The sequence below is a fragment of the Nilaparvata lugens genome, chromosome X (assembly GCF_014356525.2).
Source record: "Nilaparvata lugens isolate BPH chromosome X, ASM1435652v1, whole genome shotgun sequence".
NCBI classification, from domain to species: domain Eukaryota; kingdom Metazoa; phylum Arthropoda; class Insecta; order Hemiptera; family Delphacidae; genus Nilaparvata; species Nilaparvata lugens.
In genome coordinates this window covers 73511441-73531778 of record NC_052518.1, presented here as the reverse complement: position 1 = coordinate 73531778, position 20338 = coordinate 73511441, and the positions used below count along the sequence as shown (strand labels likewise).

The 20338-nt window shown below is 33.2% G+C and overlaps 1 protein-coding gene across 4 annotated transcripts in view; it reads left to right on the top strand.

The window, feature by feature from the left end:
- Positions 1 to 20338, top strand: part of LOC111049062 (serine/threonine-protein kinase BRSK2) — a 117755-nt gene that overhangs the window by 38097 nt on the left and 59320 nt on the right. For all 4 annotated transcript variants that reach the window (XM_039441596.1, XM_039441595.1, XM_039441597.1 and 1 more), the window contains 5 exons: positions 5279 to 5494; positions 7680 to 7879; positions 8616 to 8697; positions 9996 to 10135; positions 18002 to 18109. In XM_039441596.1, the coding sequence (XP_039297530.1) occupies positions 5279 to 5494; positions 7680 to 7879; positions 8616 to 8697; positions 9996 to 10135; positions 18002 to 18109 (746 nt within the window). The remainder of the gene's footprint in view (positions 1 to 5278; positions 5495 to 7679; positions 7880 to 8615; positions 8698 to 9995; positions 10136 to 18001; positions 18110 to 20338) is intronic.

Here is a 20338-nt window from a genome sequence, read left to right as displayed (position 1 = left end):
AATTGTAAATTTGAGGAACTGAATAATACTATTTCCAACTTAAATAGTATTACTGTTGAATTGAAAACACGCTTAAGAAAGTCTGTGATGAAAATACCGCTTTGAAAACTAGTTATGATAAACTGGCTATTGAAAATTCAAAACTGCAACGAGTTATTAAAGACCTAAAACAGCATTCTTATTCCGATAATTTAGAAATTGTGGGAGTCCCGGAAACCAGAAATGAAGATATTTATTCTGTGCTACAATCTACAGCCCTGGCAGTAGGAGTCCCATTCAAAAGAGAGGATATTTCCATCGCCCACAGGGTCCCTTCAGCTAAGAAAAAAACTAAACCAATCATCGTTCGTTTCGTTTCGCGGACTACAAAACTACAATGGAGAGATGCTGCAAAGAAAAAGAAAAACCTGTGTTCCACCGATATTCATCCTAATCTTTCACCTCAGAATATTTACATCAACGATCATTTAACCGCGCTCAATAAGATCCTTCTTGGGAAAGCTAAAAACATGGCCAGAAATGGCGAGTTAGCCTATGTATGGGTAAAGGAGGGAAAGATTATGGTTAGGCAGAGGGAGGGTTCACCAGCAAAAAGAATTTCAGATGAGGAGGATCTTTCGAAATTCATGAAAACTCAATAACTTTAGTATTTGTTACAATAAAAACTAAAAATCAGGATAACCAAGAATGAACTTAGAAATAAAATAATAGCAGAAAAAAGCAAATAGACTCTCTTATTATTTCTCTTTGAATTCTATTTATTTCCAGTTTATCATTTAAATTTAGTAGATTTGTTCATACGACTAATTTGATAATAAGGTTGATTGATTTATAATATTATATTGTTTTAATATTTTGTTATATTGTTGTATAATAATTTATAGGCGTCTTGAGGAACCAAGGAGTCGGTTTCAATGATATCTTATCTTCAATTTTAATCTTAATTTATTTCATTTTGAACTTTTTTAGTCTCTTCGTTTTATAATCTTTTATTTTTCCTCTTTTATGGTTCTAGAAACAGATTTTGATGAGCAGATTTCCCTTGAATGTTACAATACGATCGAAATAGAGAATATTTTCCAGTGCAAGACAGAGTTGTTTGGTGATAGATTATGCAATTCCTTTCTTAATATAATTTACCTAAATATTAGAAGCTTGAATAATAACTTTGACGATTTTTCCTTTATAATTAGTAATTGCTCAGTTGATTTCCATATAATTATTCTGACTGAAACATGGGTGGTTGATGATGATAATTTCAATTTCAGCTTGAACGGATATTCAGTAATAAATAAGTTAGGTAAAATTAACAAATGTGACGGAGTCTGTATATTTTTCAAAAATAGCTTAATCGTAGACAAGTTAACTTGTGAGATTACTGAAGCAAGCTCTGTCTGCTTGGATGTACAAGTGCCAGGAGTAAAAGATAAGATTACAATTATCGCTGTTTATAGATCGCCTGCATCGAATGCAGATACGTTTCTGAACAGCTTAGATGAATGTTTGCTATCTCTCAGAAATAGAGCTAATATAATCTTTGCAGGTGACATCAATATTCACTTAAATGATAATAATACCATTTCCAGCGATTATTTTAGCACACTATCCTTAAATGGTTTGAAGTCTTATATTAATAAGCCTACCAGAGTTCATGGCAGCACAGAATCATGCATTGATCATATTTTTTTTAAAAACTCTACTTTTAATCCTGATAATGTAATTAGCTCAATTATCAAAATAAGCATTACTGACCATTTTTGTATCAGTATTCATGTTGATCTTTCAATTGATTTTCTTAAAGCCGCTAAACCTGTCCATTCTTATAAGAAAATTGACTATAATAAATTACTGTTATCTATTGGGGAGGAGAATTGGGAAGTTGTGCGTAACCCAAACTTTCATGTAAACGAACAAATGCTTTTATTCACCAAAAAGATAACTAGTTACATTGAACAAGCAACTGTTGAAGTGCATATTCCGCATAAATTTCAATCATTGAAACCCTGGATCACCAGGGGTCTCGTTCTGTCAATTGCTAAACGTGATAAATTATTTAAAAGCCTCTCAAAGCAACCTTTTAATGTTATTTTAAAAAATGAATTTATCGCTTACAGGAATATGCTGAATAAATTATTGAAACAGAGTAAATGTGATTATTATAAAAATAAAATTAGCCAAAATAAAAATAATGTAAAGAAAGTCTGGGACACGTTAAATGAGATGTTGGGAAGAAAACGAAAATCAACTCCTCCCAAAATTGATGCTGATATTTTAAATATCCACTTCGCCGAAGTAGGTAAGAACTATGCTGAAAAATTGAAAAGCGAAAATCCCATCTCATCTGCGGGAAATAAGTTTAGGGATTCATCTATAAGAGATCATGTCTCTTTTTTCCTAACACCTACCACTGAAATTGAAATATCTACTGTGTTAAGTTCTCTAAATGATAACTCTGCTCCGGGAATTGATAGAATAAGCAATAAATGTTTGAAAATTATCCTGCCTCACATTGTAAAACCCTTATCAGAAATAATTAACCGTTGTTTTTTGGAAGGCTGCTTTCCTGATAGTTTGAAGTTGGCAAATATTATACCGCTACATACGTCTGGTGATCATAAAGACCCAACAAACTACCGTCCAATCAGTCTGCTGAGTGGTATCGCTAAACTAATTGAAAAATTGATCAAGTCCCGGCTAGTTTGTTACCTACTTAAACATGATGTCATTCATAAAAACCAATATGGATTTCCGGCGAACAAAAGTACAATTGATTCTATAACCCTCTTAACCCAAACAATTTCAAATAACTTCACTGAAAATAAAAAAACAATAGCTACCTTCCTGGACCTAGCCAAAGCTTTTGATACAATCCCACATTCCAAATTACTAAAAAAGATAGAAAAGATTGGCATACGCGGTATACCCCTCAAATTATTTGGCAGTTATTTAACAAATAGATACCAAATCCTTACTATAGGAAATAAAACTAGTTTTAAACAGTTGAATGATTACGGTCTTCCTCAAGGAACTGTTTTATCTCCGATTCTCTTTCTTCTGTATATTAATGATTTAATCAAACTTGAATTGAAAAACTGTGTGACACTCGCTTTTGCGGATGATACCGCTTTAGTGTTTACCGGACCGTCTTGGGAGGAGGTGAAGAAAACTGCAGAGTCGGGATTGAAGACTGTTAAGACCTGGTTAGATGAGCACATTCTCACTCTTAATTCGAATAAAAGCGTCTTCATGACCTTCTCTCCCAATATGGTTGGCCAACCACTTGATCTAGACCACATTCATATTCATGATTTAAACTGTACTCTTTCAATCTCGAACGATAGCTGTGGCTGCTCAAAATTGAAAAGAGAAAATTATTTTAAATATCTAGGCGTTATAGTTGATCAGCATTTGCGATGGGATATGCACATAGATAAGCTTTGTAATAAACTCAAGCACTGGATAAACAGATTTTATAATATCAGCAGGTTGGGTAACATAGCCGTTTCAAAATTAGTTTATTTTGCCTACATTCAATCTCATCTTCAGTATGGTATAAAAATTTGGGGTGCATCTTATTCGAATCACTTCAATAAGATATTCACCATCCAAAAAGCATTATTAAAGGCAATTTTGGGCAAACCTAAACGATTTCCAAGTGACAGTATTTTTATTGAATTGAATGTATTGACGGTTGAGCAGCTGTATATAAAGAATTTGATTATTTACATTAATAAACATAGAGAACTTTTCAACCTCCATATATCGCCTTACAATCTCCGTCCCTCAACCATTACCTTTGAACCACACAATGCAGTTCTATCCATTTGTAGAAGACAGTTTGATTATATTGTTCATAAGCTTATAAATGTGATACCTACTTTTTTATAACAGATAATTTGAATGGAAGACTTCTGAGAGAGATAGATTTATGGATTGCTTCTTCACATCCTAGGATAAGTGATTTCTTGTAATATTGTAACTAGGATAAGTTCACAATCATTCAAGAATGTCTGCTTTTTTATTTTATTATCTCGTATTTTCTTACTTTTTTACTTTCCTTCTTTGTATTTTTTCAAATTTAGATGTTAATAGGAATCCACCAATTTTATTTATCTTAGAAATAATTTTATTTTAGTAATAACACTCGGCCCCTGTGCTCAGGTTTTTAACCTTTTCAGGGACTTTCCGTATTTAATAATAATACTATTTTACTTTTACTTATATTGTTAATTGTCAATTGTAGTTAAGTAATTATACATTCATGTATGCATTGTATGAAGGAAAAATAAACTATTGATTGATTGATTGATTGATTGATTGATTGATTGATTGATTGATTGATAAAGAAATGGTCTATGCATGTATTGCTATTGGTGCGCGTTATCCGGTCTATGCATGATATATACATTCATATAGCATATCCAGATAGCGTTCCTCTTGCGAGTTTATATTTGGGTGAAGGATATCGCAATTTATATCGCCAGCTATGAATTTTAGATATGAAGGGTTAGTGTCGGTATGGAGCAAATTCGTTAAACTATCAATAAAGTATGGAAGAGATTAAGACGGGCTACGATAGATACAGAGAAGTTGACAAGGTGTATTAGCCCAGGTGAAATTCAAGGTCAAGCTTGTTGCTAGCCCACCAATTGAGAACTGATTACAGGTGACGGAAGATAAGCAATCATCCAAGCACACAACTATGCCATCACATTGATTCAATCCATTGTGACTTCGAAACAGTTGATACCCGTCAAGGCTCATGAGCTCACTATCCTCGTCCAACCAGGCCTCGGTCTAAATTATAACATAAAAATAGTTTTAATACCCTGCCACAATACGAGAAATTCATCAGAGTTTTTATTATGGTTACGAATATTGAGATGAAGTAATCTGAGTCTAACACAATTAATTGTTACATCTATGTTACGCTGAAAACTATTATTTAAATCGTCATTGTCAGCAAATTCGGAACATTGTATCACGACTTCATCTTGATTGTTATTATTCATGGTGAAGAACAGTAAATCACAAAATAATTATCTAAAAAGAGTGGCTAATAGTTTTAAGGAACAATACTGTATACTTCAACTAAAACAACAAATATTGATAAAAGCAATGATGATTATCTTTCAAAAAAATGAAAGAATACGGAGAAACTAAAGAAATTTTTAATTTTTCAATAAAAATTACTTGACAAGTAACGATGTTACTTGTTTTAGGGACACTGTAAATCTGTAAGGACACTGGACACGAAAATAATTTATTATTTTGGCAGGGTGAGAAATATGATGGTAGAAGAGCCGATGTTTGGAGCTGTGGAGTGATACTCTATGCACTTCTGGTCGGAGCTCTACCATTTGATGATGATAACCTACGCCAATTGTTGGAAAAAGTAAAAAGAGGAATATTCCATATACCACATTTTGTTCCACCGGATTGCCAAAATCTGCTTAGAGGAATGATTGAAGTCAATCCAGAAAAGAGATTAACAGTGAGTAATATTGGCTTATTATTCTTATTTTAATAATTATTATCAAACGAGAACCCAAATTAAATGCTGTAAATCAACCTGAAGACTTCTGCTACTGCAAATATTGACGACAGGTTTAACAGCTAGATGAAAATTCGATGAGAGCTACTATCCAAAAAAATATCATCTTTATTATTATTTTCCATTTGTATTCTTATTCTATTACAGATTACGATGTTGACTTGTATTTCATAGTAAATTTTTGAAATTACTCACTTTTTGTCATGGCAAAGAAAGCCTGCCTCCCCTGATGAGTAACTTGAGCTTTGTTCTTGTTCTTATAGCAATCGTATTCGTTTATTTGAATCTATGATTTTTATCACTTCATCCAATTACTGTTAACTGTTCGACGGCTCTTTGAAATTATCATTTAGAAGAATTGATTGATGCATACAAACTGACTTAGAAACCGAATAATAAACTTGAATATCCGCTTCTGTATATTATTTCGCGAAAATATAGCTATACTAACAGCCATATGCAAAATGAATCATTTCGAAACGATTGCATTTTATTCGTCTGAGGAATCCATTATATTCTTAGAGTATTGACAATCCTATTCTTGTCTTTATAATATAGGATATTGATATCCTATTATTGGGATATCCTGCTTGTCTTGGGTTTCAGAATATCCTCATGTCCCAACATTTTGGGAAACTCTTCTATGAAAGTAAGCATGTCCTTCGACCTTCGACCTTCTTTGCAAGTATTGTACAGCCAAAATAATAATTGCGTCAATACATTGTACCTCAACAATGATTTAATCAATAATAGGGCTACTAACATCGAGTATTAATTTTCATTCACCTTCTTTACTTGTATGTACTTTATAAATGAAGTCGTAAGGACTCAATTATAAAAAAATAAAAATAGGCGCCTACATACAATCGGTTATTGCTTAAATTATCGCCTACATAAGTTGCAAAGTGACGTGTAATGTGTAATTTATTAAATCATAAAATCATTGTGTTTTCACAATGACCAGAAAAATAAAACCTGATGTCATTATTTGAATAATCACCACTCCACACCATTCCTCCCACAGTTCATATTTTTACATTACCACAATACATGTATAAATATCGTTCTATTATCTGTAACATTACCCACACACAACTGGAGCTTTTGTAGGCATCACTCATACCAAAAATGAATATTTTCTATCTAAAACGTTTTGACGTGCACTAAAATTTGATTTTCACCTAGAAACATAACAACAAACCCAAGCACAAGTGAAAGTTTATGTGAGCATCATCCACCAAAAGTATTCTTATGCTGTACATCCACCTCATGGATGAACATAATAATTGAAAGAGTTTTCAATTCATTCTCTCCTCTGAAATTGACGTTTATTTCATTCTTATTCTTAGCACTTATCTATTCGTATTCGTATTCTATGCCTTTCATTCAAAATTGTATTCTACTAAAATACATAAAGATTCTTGTACGTAAAGATTCAACTGCTGGTGGAAAATCTGATGCAGTATTTCACCATCAGACAGGATTTTTATAAAATTTGAGCTCTATGCCTATATATCGACATAGTAGTACAAGTTTCAAATAAATAATTAGTAAATATTAAAAACTGGAGTGATGTGTACGGTAACCTTCGCAAGCGCTCCACCATGTGAGTAGTCGTTTTGAACATTTTTTGTTCTCAAAAGTAAACTGCTATGTCGTTTAATAGGAGTTTATTCAATAAATGTTTTAACTACCAGTACAGATCTAGTGGAGAATGAAATTGAAATACTTCTGTATTCTGATAAATATGTTTGAGTTTTGTACAAAAATTCAGAAAACATGTTTCCTAGTTGTTGTGTATAATTAGCCTAATGGAGTTTAATGAAATGAACACTCCTATGAGATTCTGTACTATTGTAGATTCTGTGGAATTGTTCTATAAAAACAAAATGGGTTGTCTTTAATGCTTTATTCAAACAAAAAATAATTTTAGTGACTTCTTTATGACGAGATGTTATAACAGATTTTGTAGAATTGCTGTGTAATGAAATAGAAACCTTGTCTATACGTTGTCTAAGGTTCTATAATGAAGTAAAATTACAATAATATGTTGTCTACCTTATTTTATTCACACAACATAATTTTTAGTAAAAATTTCACTATTTTATTTTTTGACCATTTCCAGCTGACTGACATAAACAGACACCCTTGGGTGACCGCGGGGGGAAAGGGTGAGATGGAGTTAGAACTGCCCATGATGGAAGTGGTGCAAACACATGTTATTCCGTCCACAGAAGATATCGATTCTGATGTTCTCCAAGCCATAACATGTTTAGGATGCTTCAAGGAGAAGGAAAAACTCATCCAAGAGCTGCTCAACCCCAAGTAAGTGATTCCAAAAATTTATCTAATCAATATGCAGATTATCATGTAAATAACATTATTTTCATAGAAAAACATTTCGAAATTGAGGACATGAATGACTTCAATAATGAACCAGAAATTATTATTTATTTTTATCTATACGTTATGTCTAATAATAATATTAAAAATAAGTTTGTATAACTTGTTATTTCACAGAGATGATTCAAAATTATTTACTTTGACATATTTTAATAGGATTACTACTTGATTTAATAGGTTTTCGATTTATTCAACTAGTACACTTTTTCTGTTTGTTTCTGAGAACGTTCTTTCATATTGGATCAATATTTAAATCCAATGATAATATTTATCTGATTAGAATATCGGTTTACTCCCCATGAGAAAATCATTAAAACCCTTGAGAATGGAATATTATTATTTAAAACTAGTCGTGGCTTATAAAAAAATAACAGAAATAAGGGCGCTCACTATTTTATTCAATCAAATAATATTTTATCTATAATATCGTAACATTATGATTGGATACCTGTTTCTGTAAATTGAAAATTTTGAAAGCAAATGCAACTGTTATTGTTTGGGGGTTTGTCAAACCTTCTGGTTTATGACAATATGTGAATAATTCACCTATGAATACTCAGACTTCAATTGGATTTAAGCTAAATTAAAATCAGTTAATAGATTGTAGAAGTGTTTTAAAAAATTTGTTTTATAATGTGGTTTTTCTCATTTGTTCCAGCCATAATACTGAAAAGGTTATTTATTTCCTACTCTTGGAACGGAAAAGAAGAAGACCAGCTTTGGAGGATGAAACAGAACAAGTAAAATTTCTTACACTTTTTCCACATTAGAATAATATACAACTATTAGCCATAAAAAGTTATTCATGCATTTTGTTTAGTCAAAGTTAGCGTTAATATCAGTTTTTTTATGATGGTCGTTCGTTGTTACACAGAAGAATAAATAATAAAATGATAATTCTATTGGAACTCACTTATTCAGTAAGCATCACTACGTACATAGAAAAATAGTCTTGAAATTATTCATCCTCAGCGAAAACAAACATACTATAGAGATGGAAGTTTGTTGAAGGGTTTATGAACAATTATTGAAGGGTAAAGGTGACCTTTGTGAGGTATGGAGAGAAATGTTCAAATATTCATTCTCACGTAATATCATATTATTCTAGTCTATTAATTATTGATTTACAGCATTTAATTTGGATTTTTGTTTAATAATCATTATTAATTATTAATAGAAGATTCAATTTATGCTTCTGTGAGTACAGTAGGTGAGGCAAAAACACCGGCAAAAGGAAGATTCCTTGTGCGCCAGTGTGACTCGTAAAATCAGCTTAATCAGAGTAACTTATAAACTTGAATTTGGCGTATGTAGTATTCAAACATTAAATTTATAATATGTAATTGACTATTATATAAAAGTCAACGATTGGAAATAATTCAAGTTCAGCCATGCCTCTATGGCTATTTTTCTGTGTATTTATTACTTCGGAAATTCACTTTGTAGTATATTAATGGAGCTTATGTAGTAAAGTTGCATTCTAAGTAGAGTTGAGATGATATTATTCTATATATTCCATATTTTCTTATTGTATTAGGTCTAGGATTTATGTCATCGGATGGAGGTAAATTATGCTCGTATTTGAAACTGTAATTTGTTATGAATTAAGATATAACTGTCGTATAGTTTTAACATCAAATTCACTGAAAAAATCTTACTATCATACGTTCTAGGTTTCTTTAAAAACCTTTACTTAAACCTTTAAACCTTGTTATTGGTTGCGAGCAGTTGCGTGTTCTATTTTTTACAATAGTCAGTTAGTTTGATGATAAATATAAATTTATTATTTTTAGAACAATAAATGTGTGCTTCAATATGAATTACATTCGATTAATCTCAATTACGAACTATTTCTACCATTGAAACATACTGAACCACACACACACACTTTAGATCGACTCAAGTTACACTTCTCTCTTGATTTTTCAACATTTTTGTTCATCTCATTTTTTTCCAACTGTGTTATTATGGTTGATAGATAATTTTTGTACTGAAAAAAGGTTGTGTGATTGAAATGATGATGTTTGTTGCAATGAAGGTTGTATCTCGAGTGAGGGCAGAGTCAAGTGATCCTCCCAGGAAGAGAGTGGACACGTGTGTGATAAATGGATCAAACGCCAAGCAGTTTGGTCAAATCAGCGAAGGTTCACCAGTCACACCGAGGCGTCAACCTTTCCAGTGAGTTTTATTTCCCATTCCATTATAAAAAATTTCAATTTCTATGCCAAAATGTGTATGATCGATATCTGCGAATTAAATATTTTTTCTACATTCTTCTCTAAATTTTTCTCCTACTGTTCTCTGGCTGTTTTATTCTATACCGTATGTAAAATTATTATTCTCCTTGGGATATTATGTTATGCATTACCTTGATCATATAAAATACCGCAAATTCCTTTTGATGCTACTGAGTAAATTTTACATGCGTCCCACTGCGAAAAATATTTCGACGTGAAGACACATTATTGTGCTTATGGTAGATTTGTGCTTCGAGGAGTAGAAAAAAGCTTGAAATACGATTTTACATTGAATATGGATAATTTATTTGTAATTTACATACAGCTATGTATATGCAATGGCTGAAACTCAAATAACACTAGAAGTAACTACATGAGTAAAATTTACTCATGCTGTTACTTCTAGTGTTATAAATATAATTATATAAAATATAAACGTATATGGCGTTTCTAATAAGGAAAAAACAAGCCAAAATCTTAAGGATAGAACATGTGGTCAAATGAATTTTATTTGAAATTCGTTTAAATTCCATTAATCATAATAGATCAAATGTAATAAGACATTTATACCTTGAACTACTTAATATGTCCTTCAGAGCTTACAATAGCTGTCAACCACCACATCATGTTAATAATGTCACTCCTATGAAAACAGTAGGCCTAAGCAGTTCCTATAAAAAAATTCAATAACATTCTATGTAGAAGAGTTTTCAAACCCAGTATCTACCTAACAAGAGCCCTCTCAAATTATCCTTGAAGCGAAAATAAGGCATCATTTCAAAATAAAACTCTCAATTTATGTGTGGTTTCATAGATTTCTAATTTGTAACCAGAATAATGAATAATACACTTTCATATGGCATGTAATCAAATAGGGAGGTATTATTAAATTCATTTCAGAATAAGAATAAGAATAAGAATTTTATTTGCCATTAAACATATAAACATCAATGCAATAGGCTTCGTCAACAAAATATAAATTTGAAATACATATTACAATATAATAAATAACATGAAAACTAATTATAGCTCACAGTCTAGCAATACTACTAATATCACAGTCTAGAAATTCTCTTAAGTTATAAAATGGATTCTTTTTCAGCCAATTCTTTACCACTAATTTAAAGCTTTTTTCTTGCAAATTTCTTATTGCTATGGGGAGTTTATTAAACATTACATGCCTCTGATACATATGACTCCTATGAGTTCTAGACAATCTTACATAGGGTGTGAGAAGGTCACCGTAATTATGGTTTGGTATTGTAATTATGGTTATCACTATTTTGAAGATAATTTCCCAAATTGTTTCTCACCTGGATTAGATTGTAGTAAATATACAATGAAATCACAGTCATTATACCAAATTTAATAAAACTCTCTCTACAGGAATCTCTTTGCTGCAGGTTAGCAATAATTCTGATGACTTTTTTCTGTAGTATTAACACCCTTCCTGCATTGCTGCTGTTCCCCCACAGCATAACTCCATAACTGATGAGTGAGTGGAACAGGCCAAAATAGGTCATCATTAGTGTTTGAGTACCTACGCAATATTTTAACTTCCTTATAAGATAGACTACTCTTGAAATTTTCCTGCATACAAACTCCACTTGCTCTTTCTATGTTAACTTTTCATCTAAATATAAACCTAACAATTTGACTGATCTATTCTCACAAACATTATTCGCCAATGAAAAATATATATTCTCAGTCTTATCATTATTAATTGCTAATCTATTAGATTCAAACCAGGCCGTAGACAATTGGATACTCTCTATCAACCTTGCTGTAACGTCTTCCTGTCTTTTTTGAGAGCACATCAATGATGTGTCGTCTGCATACAGTATTGGTAGACAATTATTAGATGATACACTACAATGAAAGTCATTCATGAATATTAGAAATAGGAATGGGCCCAATATCGACCCTTGAGGTACTCCAGCTATCACCTTTACAACTTCTGACTTCTTACTGTTTATAATTACAACTTGTCTCCTATTTTGCAGATAAGACATGATTACATTTAGCTCACTGCCCAAGATACCATAGTGGCGTAATTTATTCTCTAGAATAGTGTGTGATATGCAGTCGAATGCTTTTTGTAAATCTATTAGACACACACCTGCAATTAACTTACTCTCAAATGCTTCTAATATCCTATTAACAACAGTCTCAACGGCTGTTATGGTAGAATGTTTCGGTCGGTAACCATATTGATGTTCATAGAGTAAGTCATTGGAATTAAAATAGTCGTTCAATTGAACAAACATACAGGCTTCAATAATCTTACCTATTATAGAAACTAAAGCTATTGGTCTGTAACTATTAGGCTGTGTTTTATCACCTTTCTTGTAAACCGGAGTTACCTTACTGAGCTTTAAGCAATCTGGAAATTTTTCACCCATAAGAACTGAATTAATCAGAAATGTAAGAGGTGTCATTATACTTTCTATGAAACCTTTGACAACGACATTGCTCAGGCCATAAATATCACCTGCTGATGAAGTGCTTAGATTTTTTACAATGTCAAGAACCAGCTTTGGTTCCACTTTTTTCCATTTGAAATTATTATTTTCTAAGTTCAAAGGCATTTTAAATTTATTTTACAAAATTGAATGATTCTCAGAAGGTACGTTACTAGCATTAATAGCACATGATACATTTACAAAATAATTTTTTAAAACATCTGCTGATATAGGTGGCTCTTGCTGTTTATATCCAGAAGTTGCTGACTCAGTTTTTATAATATTCCATGCCGCTTTACACATATTTTTTGCTCTAGTAATACAGTCATCATTGGTCTTAATTTTAGAGTTTGCAATGGCTTTCCTATAATCTCTTTTAAATTTCAAGAAGTTTTGCCTATCTTCAATGTCATGACTATACTTCCATCTATTATACAAAATAATCAGCCAATTTCTCATATTTGCTATTTGAGGTGTGTACCACTTGTTACAAGATTTTTTCTTAGCACTTTCAACATAAGTAATTACAGGACAACATATATTAAAATGATTCAATATTACATTCATAAAATTTTCAAAAGCTACATTCAAATTTTCATTGTAACAGTTCTGAGACCAGTTAACATTCAAAAATCTATTCTTAAGTTCTAATAATCTCTCATCAGTTATTAATCGTTTGGTTACAGTCTTGTTTCGTACATTCCCAGTCTTAGAATCTTCTACAGAAATCTCCAGCCACACCCCTGCATGATCTGACAATCTTCCTTCACCCAGCAATGATACTTTACATAAATCAGGTTGAATATCAGTGACAATATTATCTAGGCAAGCTTGCCCCCTAGTGGGCAACTTATTCGTACAATAAACATTAAAAGATCTAAGAAGATTTAAAAAATCATTACAAGCCAAACTGTTAACATCCAAGATATTTACATTAAAATCTCCTGTCAATATAATAGATTTACAACTTTTTGTGAGAATATATTCCAACAGATTTTCAAGATACACAAAGAAAGTCTTTACATCAGAGTTCGGAGTCCTGTATACATTTATTACAATAATAGAATTCTCAATAAGCTTGATGGCTGAAGCCTCACATAGAAAATCAGTGCAAAGATTGGCTACGTCGATAACTTCAAAAATGTTATCTTTCTTAACATATATGGACGATCCCCCGTGTGACTGTTGTGGCTCTCTACAATAGAAACTAGCAAGCACGTAATTAGATGGCACATAACAATCTATTTCATCTCTCACACACCAGTGTTCACACATACATAAAACATCCACTGGTTTGTTTACAAGTTCAGCTTCTATCATACTTAATTTATTTCTGATGGATTGTATATTAATATGAAGAATAGATAATTTCAATTTATTAATAGAAATATTTCTATCAGCACCACCTTTGAGATTGTTACGGTTATAAACTGGAATCTTATATGAATCACTTGTCGAAATGGCAACATCAGTCACAGTTTGTGTGCATACAGGCGTAGTAATCGAATCAGACCTTCGCTCCTCTACTCTTCTAAAAAAGAACCATGTTGGGGAGTAATAGGAGGAAATGAACTCAAATATGTGAAATGATCATTCACATATTCTACAATCCTATCACTCACGTATTTTTTTCCAAGTATATTCAAATGCATACCATGGTCTGTGAAGAATCTTCGTCTTAAATCACTTATGTCTATAAACTTCACATGTGAAAACCGCTGACATATTTTCAACATTGCCTTATTAGTTTCTATTATTGCCAAATTGACGCAAGACCAGCCTGGCAGGTCGTACCGAAGAGGAATCGAAAAAACAAGTACATTTGTTTTATACATTGCCGCCAAACTCCGCCTTAGTGCTATAAGAACATCTTTAGCCTCATTCTTACTAACGTCATTTGAGCCTGCTTGAAATACTACAAAGTCCTTCGCACCAAAATCATCAAAATTATTGGGTAAGACGTCCCGGAATTTTGCACCCGGCTTTACGAAAGAGGTAAAATTGTAGCTGTTATTCTTCTCAAACTCTCTTCGCACTTTTCTCCCTTGGCTATCAGCGTAATGATGTACTTTAGCCTCACAAGTGGTAGACCTACCAGAATCAGATTCCTTAGATCGATTTTTGGACTTTCGATTTGATAACCTTCTATTACAATTTTTAGAGTTTCCTTTTTCCGACTGAATTTCTCTATGCTTTCCTGACTTAACATACAAATCATCATGCAGTGTCCTCCATTTATTTGTCTCTTTCCGTTCCACATCTCCTTCATTTCTCAAAACTAAGTTATCCGCCTCTAATGCTTCAATAGACGTAGACATTGACTGCACTCTTTCCAATAAAGATTTATTTTCGTTCTTCAGTGTCGTGATTATTTGATTTGAACTTTCACACTCACGCTGAATTTCAGATTTCAATTGTTCTATTTCTAATTTTAAATCTCTTACCACATTTATAAGGTCGTCTCTTTGTTGTAAGAGTTCTAAATCACGTATACTGCAAGTGTCGTCATCCCTAACAGTTCTAATGTTAGGTGTATTAACACCCATCTCTCGCGATTTTGGTGTCTCGTCATCGCTAACAGTTATGGCGTTAGGTTTATTAACTCCCATCTCTCGCGATTTTGGAGTCGATAACAATTCAAGTTTCTTACTCGTCGATTTTGAGGGAGTAGTCTCTATGCTTGCAACTCGTGACTCTGAGTTGACATCCACAATTGAATGATTATGAGTTCCCGAATTTCCCATAACTTTGTTCATACTACTGTTTGTTTTCATGGAAGCAGAACATCCAAACGTTAGACATCGCCATGAAACTTGTCCATTTGCTAAATCCCGATCCCTTCTATAACTGTAACCGTCTACCTTGATTGCTTTATTACCTGTTTTTGTTTCAAAATTTTGAATCGACATGGTTATATTGAAAAGTTAACAAGTAAGCAAGAAACAAAAGAAGCGTTTATTTGAAAAACCGGAGGATTCGCGGGTTATCTGTTGATTGGCTCAATGTTGTTTATCTAGAAGACCGTTCAAAGCAATAATTTTATCTGCGCTACAACGACACTGCTATCTAATTTTGATAAGGCAATCCTACTCGGGGATGGGCTGCTGACCTAATCGGGTAGAATTAGGCTAGAGATGCCAGCACCCAATTACGCCGCTCTCTCCCGAGAGTCGAGCAGTTACAACCTGAGCTAGGAAAGCCGTCGTCAAGGAAACGAAACGTAAACAACAATACAGATGATAATAACACGATATCGGAACAAAGTCACTAACGGCTGACGTCAGTTTGAATACACGCAATAATTATCGAAACTCAAGACTGTGCCGGCATACAATGATGAAGCTAAAAGTGCGGTTAGAAAACAAGTTAATGTTATCAAATGTGCTTCTACTCAGTACTCACGATTCATTTGAGTTGGATATTTTTAAAGCTAGCTTAATTCTCACTGAATCACTTTAACACTTACTTAAGAGAAAATATGACACTGGAAATCAGTAAATAAGTAAAATTCTAGAGCTCTAATTACAAGTAAACTTTCATGGTAGCCCAGTGCTACCAACTCCAACTACCAACTACATTTTAACAGGATAATGGATATTTCCAAAGCAGTTGTACATAGTTAAGCAGTTCTCCTTCTCAAGAAATTTCAGATCTCAAAAGTAATAGAAGAAAAATATCGTCATTTTGGTTCATGGGTCATTAGGTTAGTACGTAATATGTTCAGCATGTTGGACCTGATTTTAAAGTGAGCCTGGTGGTATCCAAAATTAATTGAAAATAATCTTGAAGACTCGTAACGTTCCTGTTTACAATATAGATAATTGATTGATGTATGTGATGAAAGAGTGATGAGACTGATTTCATACTAACCAAGTTTTTTTCAAGCAATTATAATATCCTTATCAAAGTAGATCCTTTGAGCAGCTATACACTTATCATTTTCTGTTGATAAATGATAGTATCTTTTGAAGCTATCATTATTTTCCCAGTCTTGCATCGTTTGAAGTGTTGATAATATAATTGTTGTATGCACGAATCGCATTGTCCTGCAAGTAGAAAACGAATTTCATATAATAATCTCCATTAAATAAATAAATTAATATACATTTAACGGTACAACGTATCATATAGCTGGATACCTTTTTTAATGAGTGGATTATCACTATGGCACCTTTTCCAGGTGATTTGGTGGCTCACGAGTGAGCTAGCTTGCACGCAAACGTTGTGTGCTCACACTAGATGCAAGCAAGTGCAAGTTGCTTTCCAAAAGTGAATAAGAAAAGTACATTTAAGTATATTCATTAACATACTGTATTCAAATTTCAGTGTTAAATCAAATTCATATTGTTTAGTAGCTATTTATAGCTAAATCCGATTGATAATTTGCACATTTTGTAGTATCATATTAAAAATGGAAATTAATATATACTGAAGAATAAAATGAAATGATACAAGAATCATATTTTATTTTTTGTAAAAACACTACAAAATCAAGCAATGCTTGATGTAGTATTTGACACGTTATAACAGACTTATTTTACTTATCAAAAAATATAAAGGTTTTGAAAGTAATAGTGTTAAAATTCTTAAAAATACCTTATGCGCTTGTTCTAAATTAATATCAAAATGATAAAATGATAATCTCTCAATTAAGTCTAAAACCAACTGTGATCATCCACGCCTTGCATGCCGAGAAGCAAATATTTTTGTTTGGAAGCGTGCACTTGCTAGTAGCGATGAGTGTGAGCCGCGACAGACAAATCTTTACGTATTTCTATAACTCTTTCCAGATCTTGTTTCTATCTGCACGCGAGCGCCACCAGATTACTTGCGCAAGCGTGTATTTAATGTGATTATAGACTTATGCACTTGATTATATCCTATTACTTTTCTATTATTCATTGTTTAATTTATTCATTCATCAATAATAGTTCTCTTATCATTAAAATGGCTGTAAGAGAAAAAATTCTAATTTTTAGCGATTTATTTCTCGAAATTCAATGTTTCGTAATATTGATCAATCAAGTTTGGTTTTGTATCATCCAAACTTCTTTCTCAATTTTTCAAATAAAATATTACACTATAGTCGATATTTTTTCTCTTCTATGATGTTAATTATAAGAATGTTTCCTACTTCTGTAGGTTTATTGGATATCAACTATTCTCTCAATAGAATATTCAATAGTTTATCATCTTCCTTTCTGCCACTGTTGATTATAATAGTTTAGTTATTTTTGTTCTTTTTAATTTTTGAATTTATATCATCGATAGTTTTTTTGAAGGCTCATTAGTTATGCAAAAAATTGTAAGTATTACTCGTTTACTAAAAACCGTTAATTTTCTAGGGCTAGGCACCATAACAGACGTGGCAGTCATTCGAACCATCTTAATGCTCCTCTTCATTCATCATCAAACTTTTTAAACAATACACCAGCATCGCCTCTGCCTCAAAGGTAAGTGAATGAACTTTTTATGAACTTAAAAGTTCAAGTCCGTTAAGTCCTTCTATTTCTAAATAGAAAATACCACCTATTTAACATTTTATACCACCTAGGTAGATAAATGAGGGAATGAGTATGTGTTATGGATTGTGGTAATCCCGTCCTGTCCCCAAACCTATGGATTGGGGTACAGTTAAGATTTAATTCACGAAAACGTCGACAACCCCAAAAGTAAGTCTTTAATTTGCACTAACCTTGGAACTGGCGAGGAAGTGGACTGTATCTCGTGTGTAGAAGTTACTGCTGACGATATCCTGTCTTTATGCGTAGGCCTATATGATATTGCACATATATCACGAAACGAAACGAGGTAATTGCGTTCAGCTCGAATGCCACGGAACGAAACGAAAAAGGATGTTGACTTCTCGACAACGCTTCTTGAAGTGACGGGTTGGAAGATAAACAGGGAGTATGAAGGAGGGGTGAGGGAGAGAGGTTATCTTGCCTCTTTGGGAGAGGGGGAAGGGGAGGAAAGCACAAACCAAATCAACCTGCAATCAAGGCTGCCGATCCTCCGTGAATCCACTATCTCCGCCCGCCTTGGAATGCCCCATTTCCAAGAACATAAACTAAAAAAAAAACTAAAATTTAAAAGTAAAAGAAAAACAAAACAACAAGCACTGAACGGTAGAAAAGGAAAACGAAGGGAAAAAGAAATAGGAAAGGAAAACGGAAAACTTGGTGTGTGGGTTAAACTAATAGGGAAGTATGGGGGCAAGTTTCCTAACTGGCCTAACATACTCACCAGAGTTAGTTTTCACGTGAGCTGAGCGCACAACACCCTTAGCATAACTTATGATTTGGGTGACTCTACCTAACGGGTATGATAAGGGTGATGAATTGTCCTCTTTAATCCATACTAACTGCCCTACCTGAAGGTTTGTGTCACTCTCAAACCACTTATTCTTCTGTTGAAGAGTGTGGAGGTATTCACTCTCCCACCTCTTCCACAATCTCTGAGTGAAGCGATTAACCTTTTCCCAACGAGACAGTCTGTGCTCGTTGACACCACTCACGTCAATTTCAGGAACCGCCAACAGAGGGCGATGAACAAGGAAATGTCCGGTAGTCAGCGCCTCGTAGTCATCAGGAGATGAAGAGAGCGCATACAACGGTCTCGAATTGAGTATCGCCTCAATTTTCACCAACAGAGTGGAAAGCTCAACAATAGTTAGGACCGAATTTCCCACTTCACGACACAAATGGAATTTCACATTTTTAATATTAGACTCACAGATTCCAGATTGAATAAACGGCAACGAGTACAATTGAAAATCACATTTCTGATGAAAATGTGTGCTCCAACAATCCAAAAATAACGCTGAATAAGAGCATGCACTATTCTTGGTCCAGCATGAAGATGAGAAATATGATAATACTCAATGAGGAGTTTAGTAAAATGACTATCTTTATGTATCAAACAAGGATGCTTGGCTTCATATCCTAAAGCACTATTTACCAATCTACCACCAACACGAATCACACCATCACAATCAAAGAATACAGACAATTTTTGGAAACTCTTATCACAAGGTTTACCCTCTTTCAATAGGTCGAGTTCACGATTGAAATGACACTTTTGAACAATTTTAACACAATAAATTTGTGCACATTTCAACTCTTGAACACTAAGTGCGCCTGATTTACGACAAACACCACTAATTGATGCTTTACTGTTATTCACGAAACGTAAAACATAAGCACAGGAACGTAACAATCTCATGTATGAGGAGAAACGTGTTATCTGAATAACAGCAGTCTCTTCAGTGATATTCAAAACAACACCTTTATTTTGTTTCACATCAGGCAGAATTTCAGTAGCAGGGTAAGTCATAGATGACAACGGCCAACATGATAACGAATTAGAACACCACGTTGGAGCATTGAACCAATCTTTGCACAAGTTTTGGGGAGAAATGCCTCTTGATCCAACGTCGGCAATATTGAAATCAGTAGCAATGTGATTCCAATCAGAAATATTAGTCAACTCTAATATTCTCACAACACGATTTGCAACAAACGTTTGCAACTTGTAAGGAGGTAAATGCAACCAAGATAAAACAATAGTTGAATCACTGAACAGAAACGTAGATTGAAGATTGATTTTTTCCAGTGAAGGAAGGACTGAAACATACAATCGCGAAAGCAACAACGCAGCTTGAAGCTCTAATCGAGGAATAG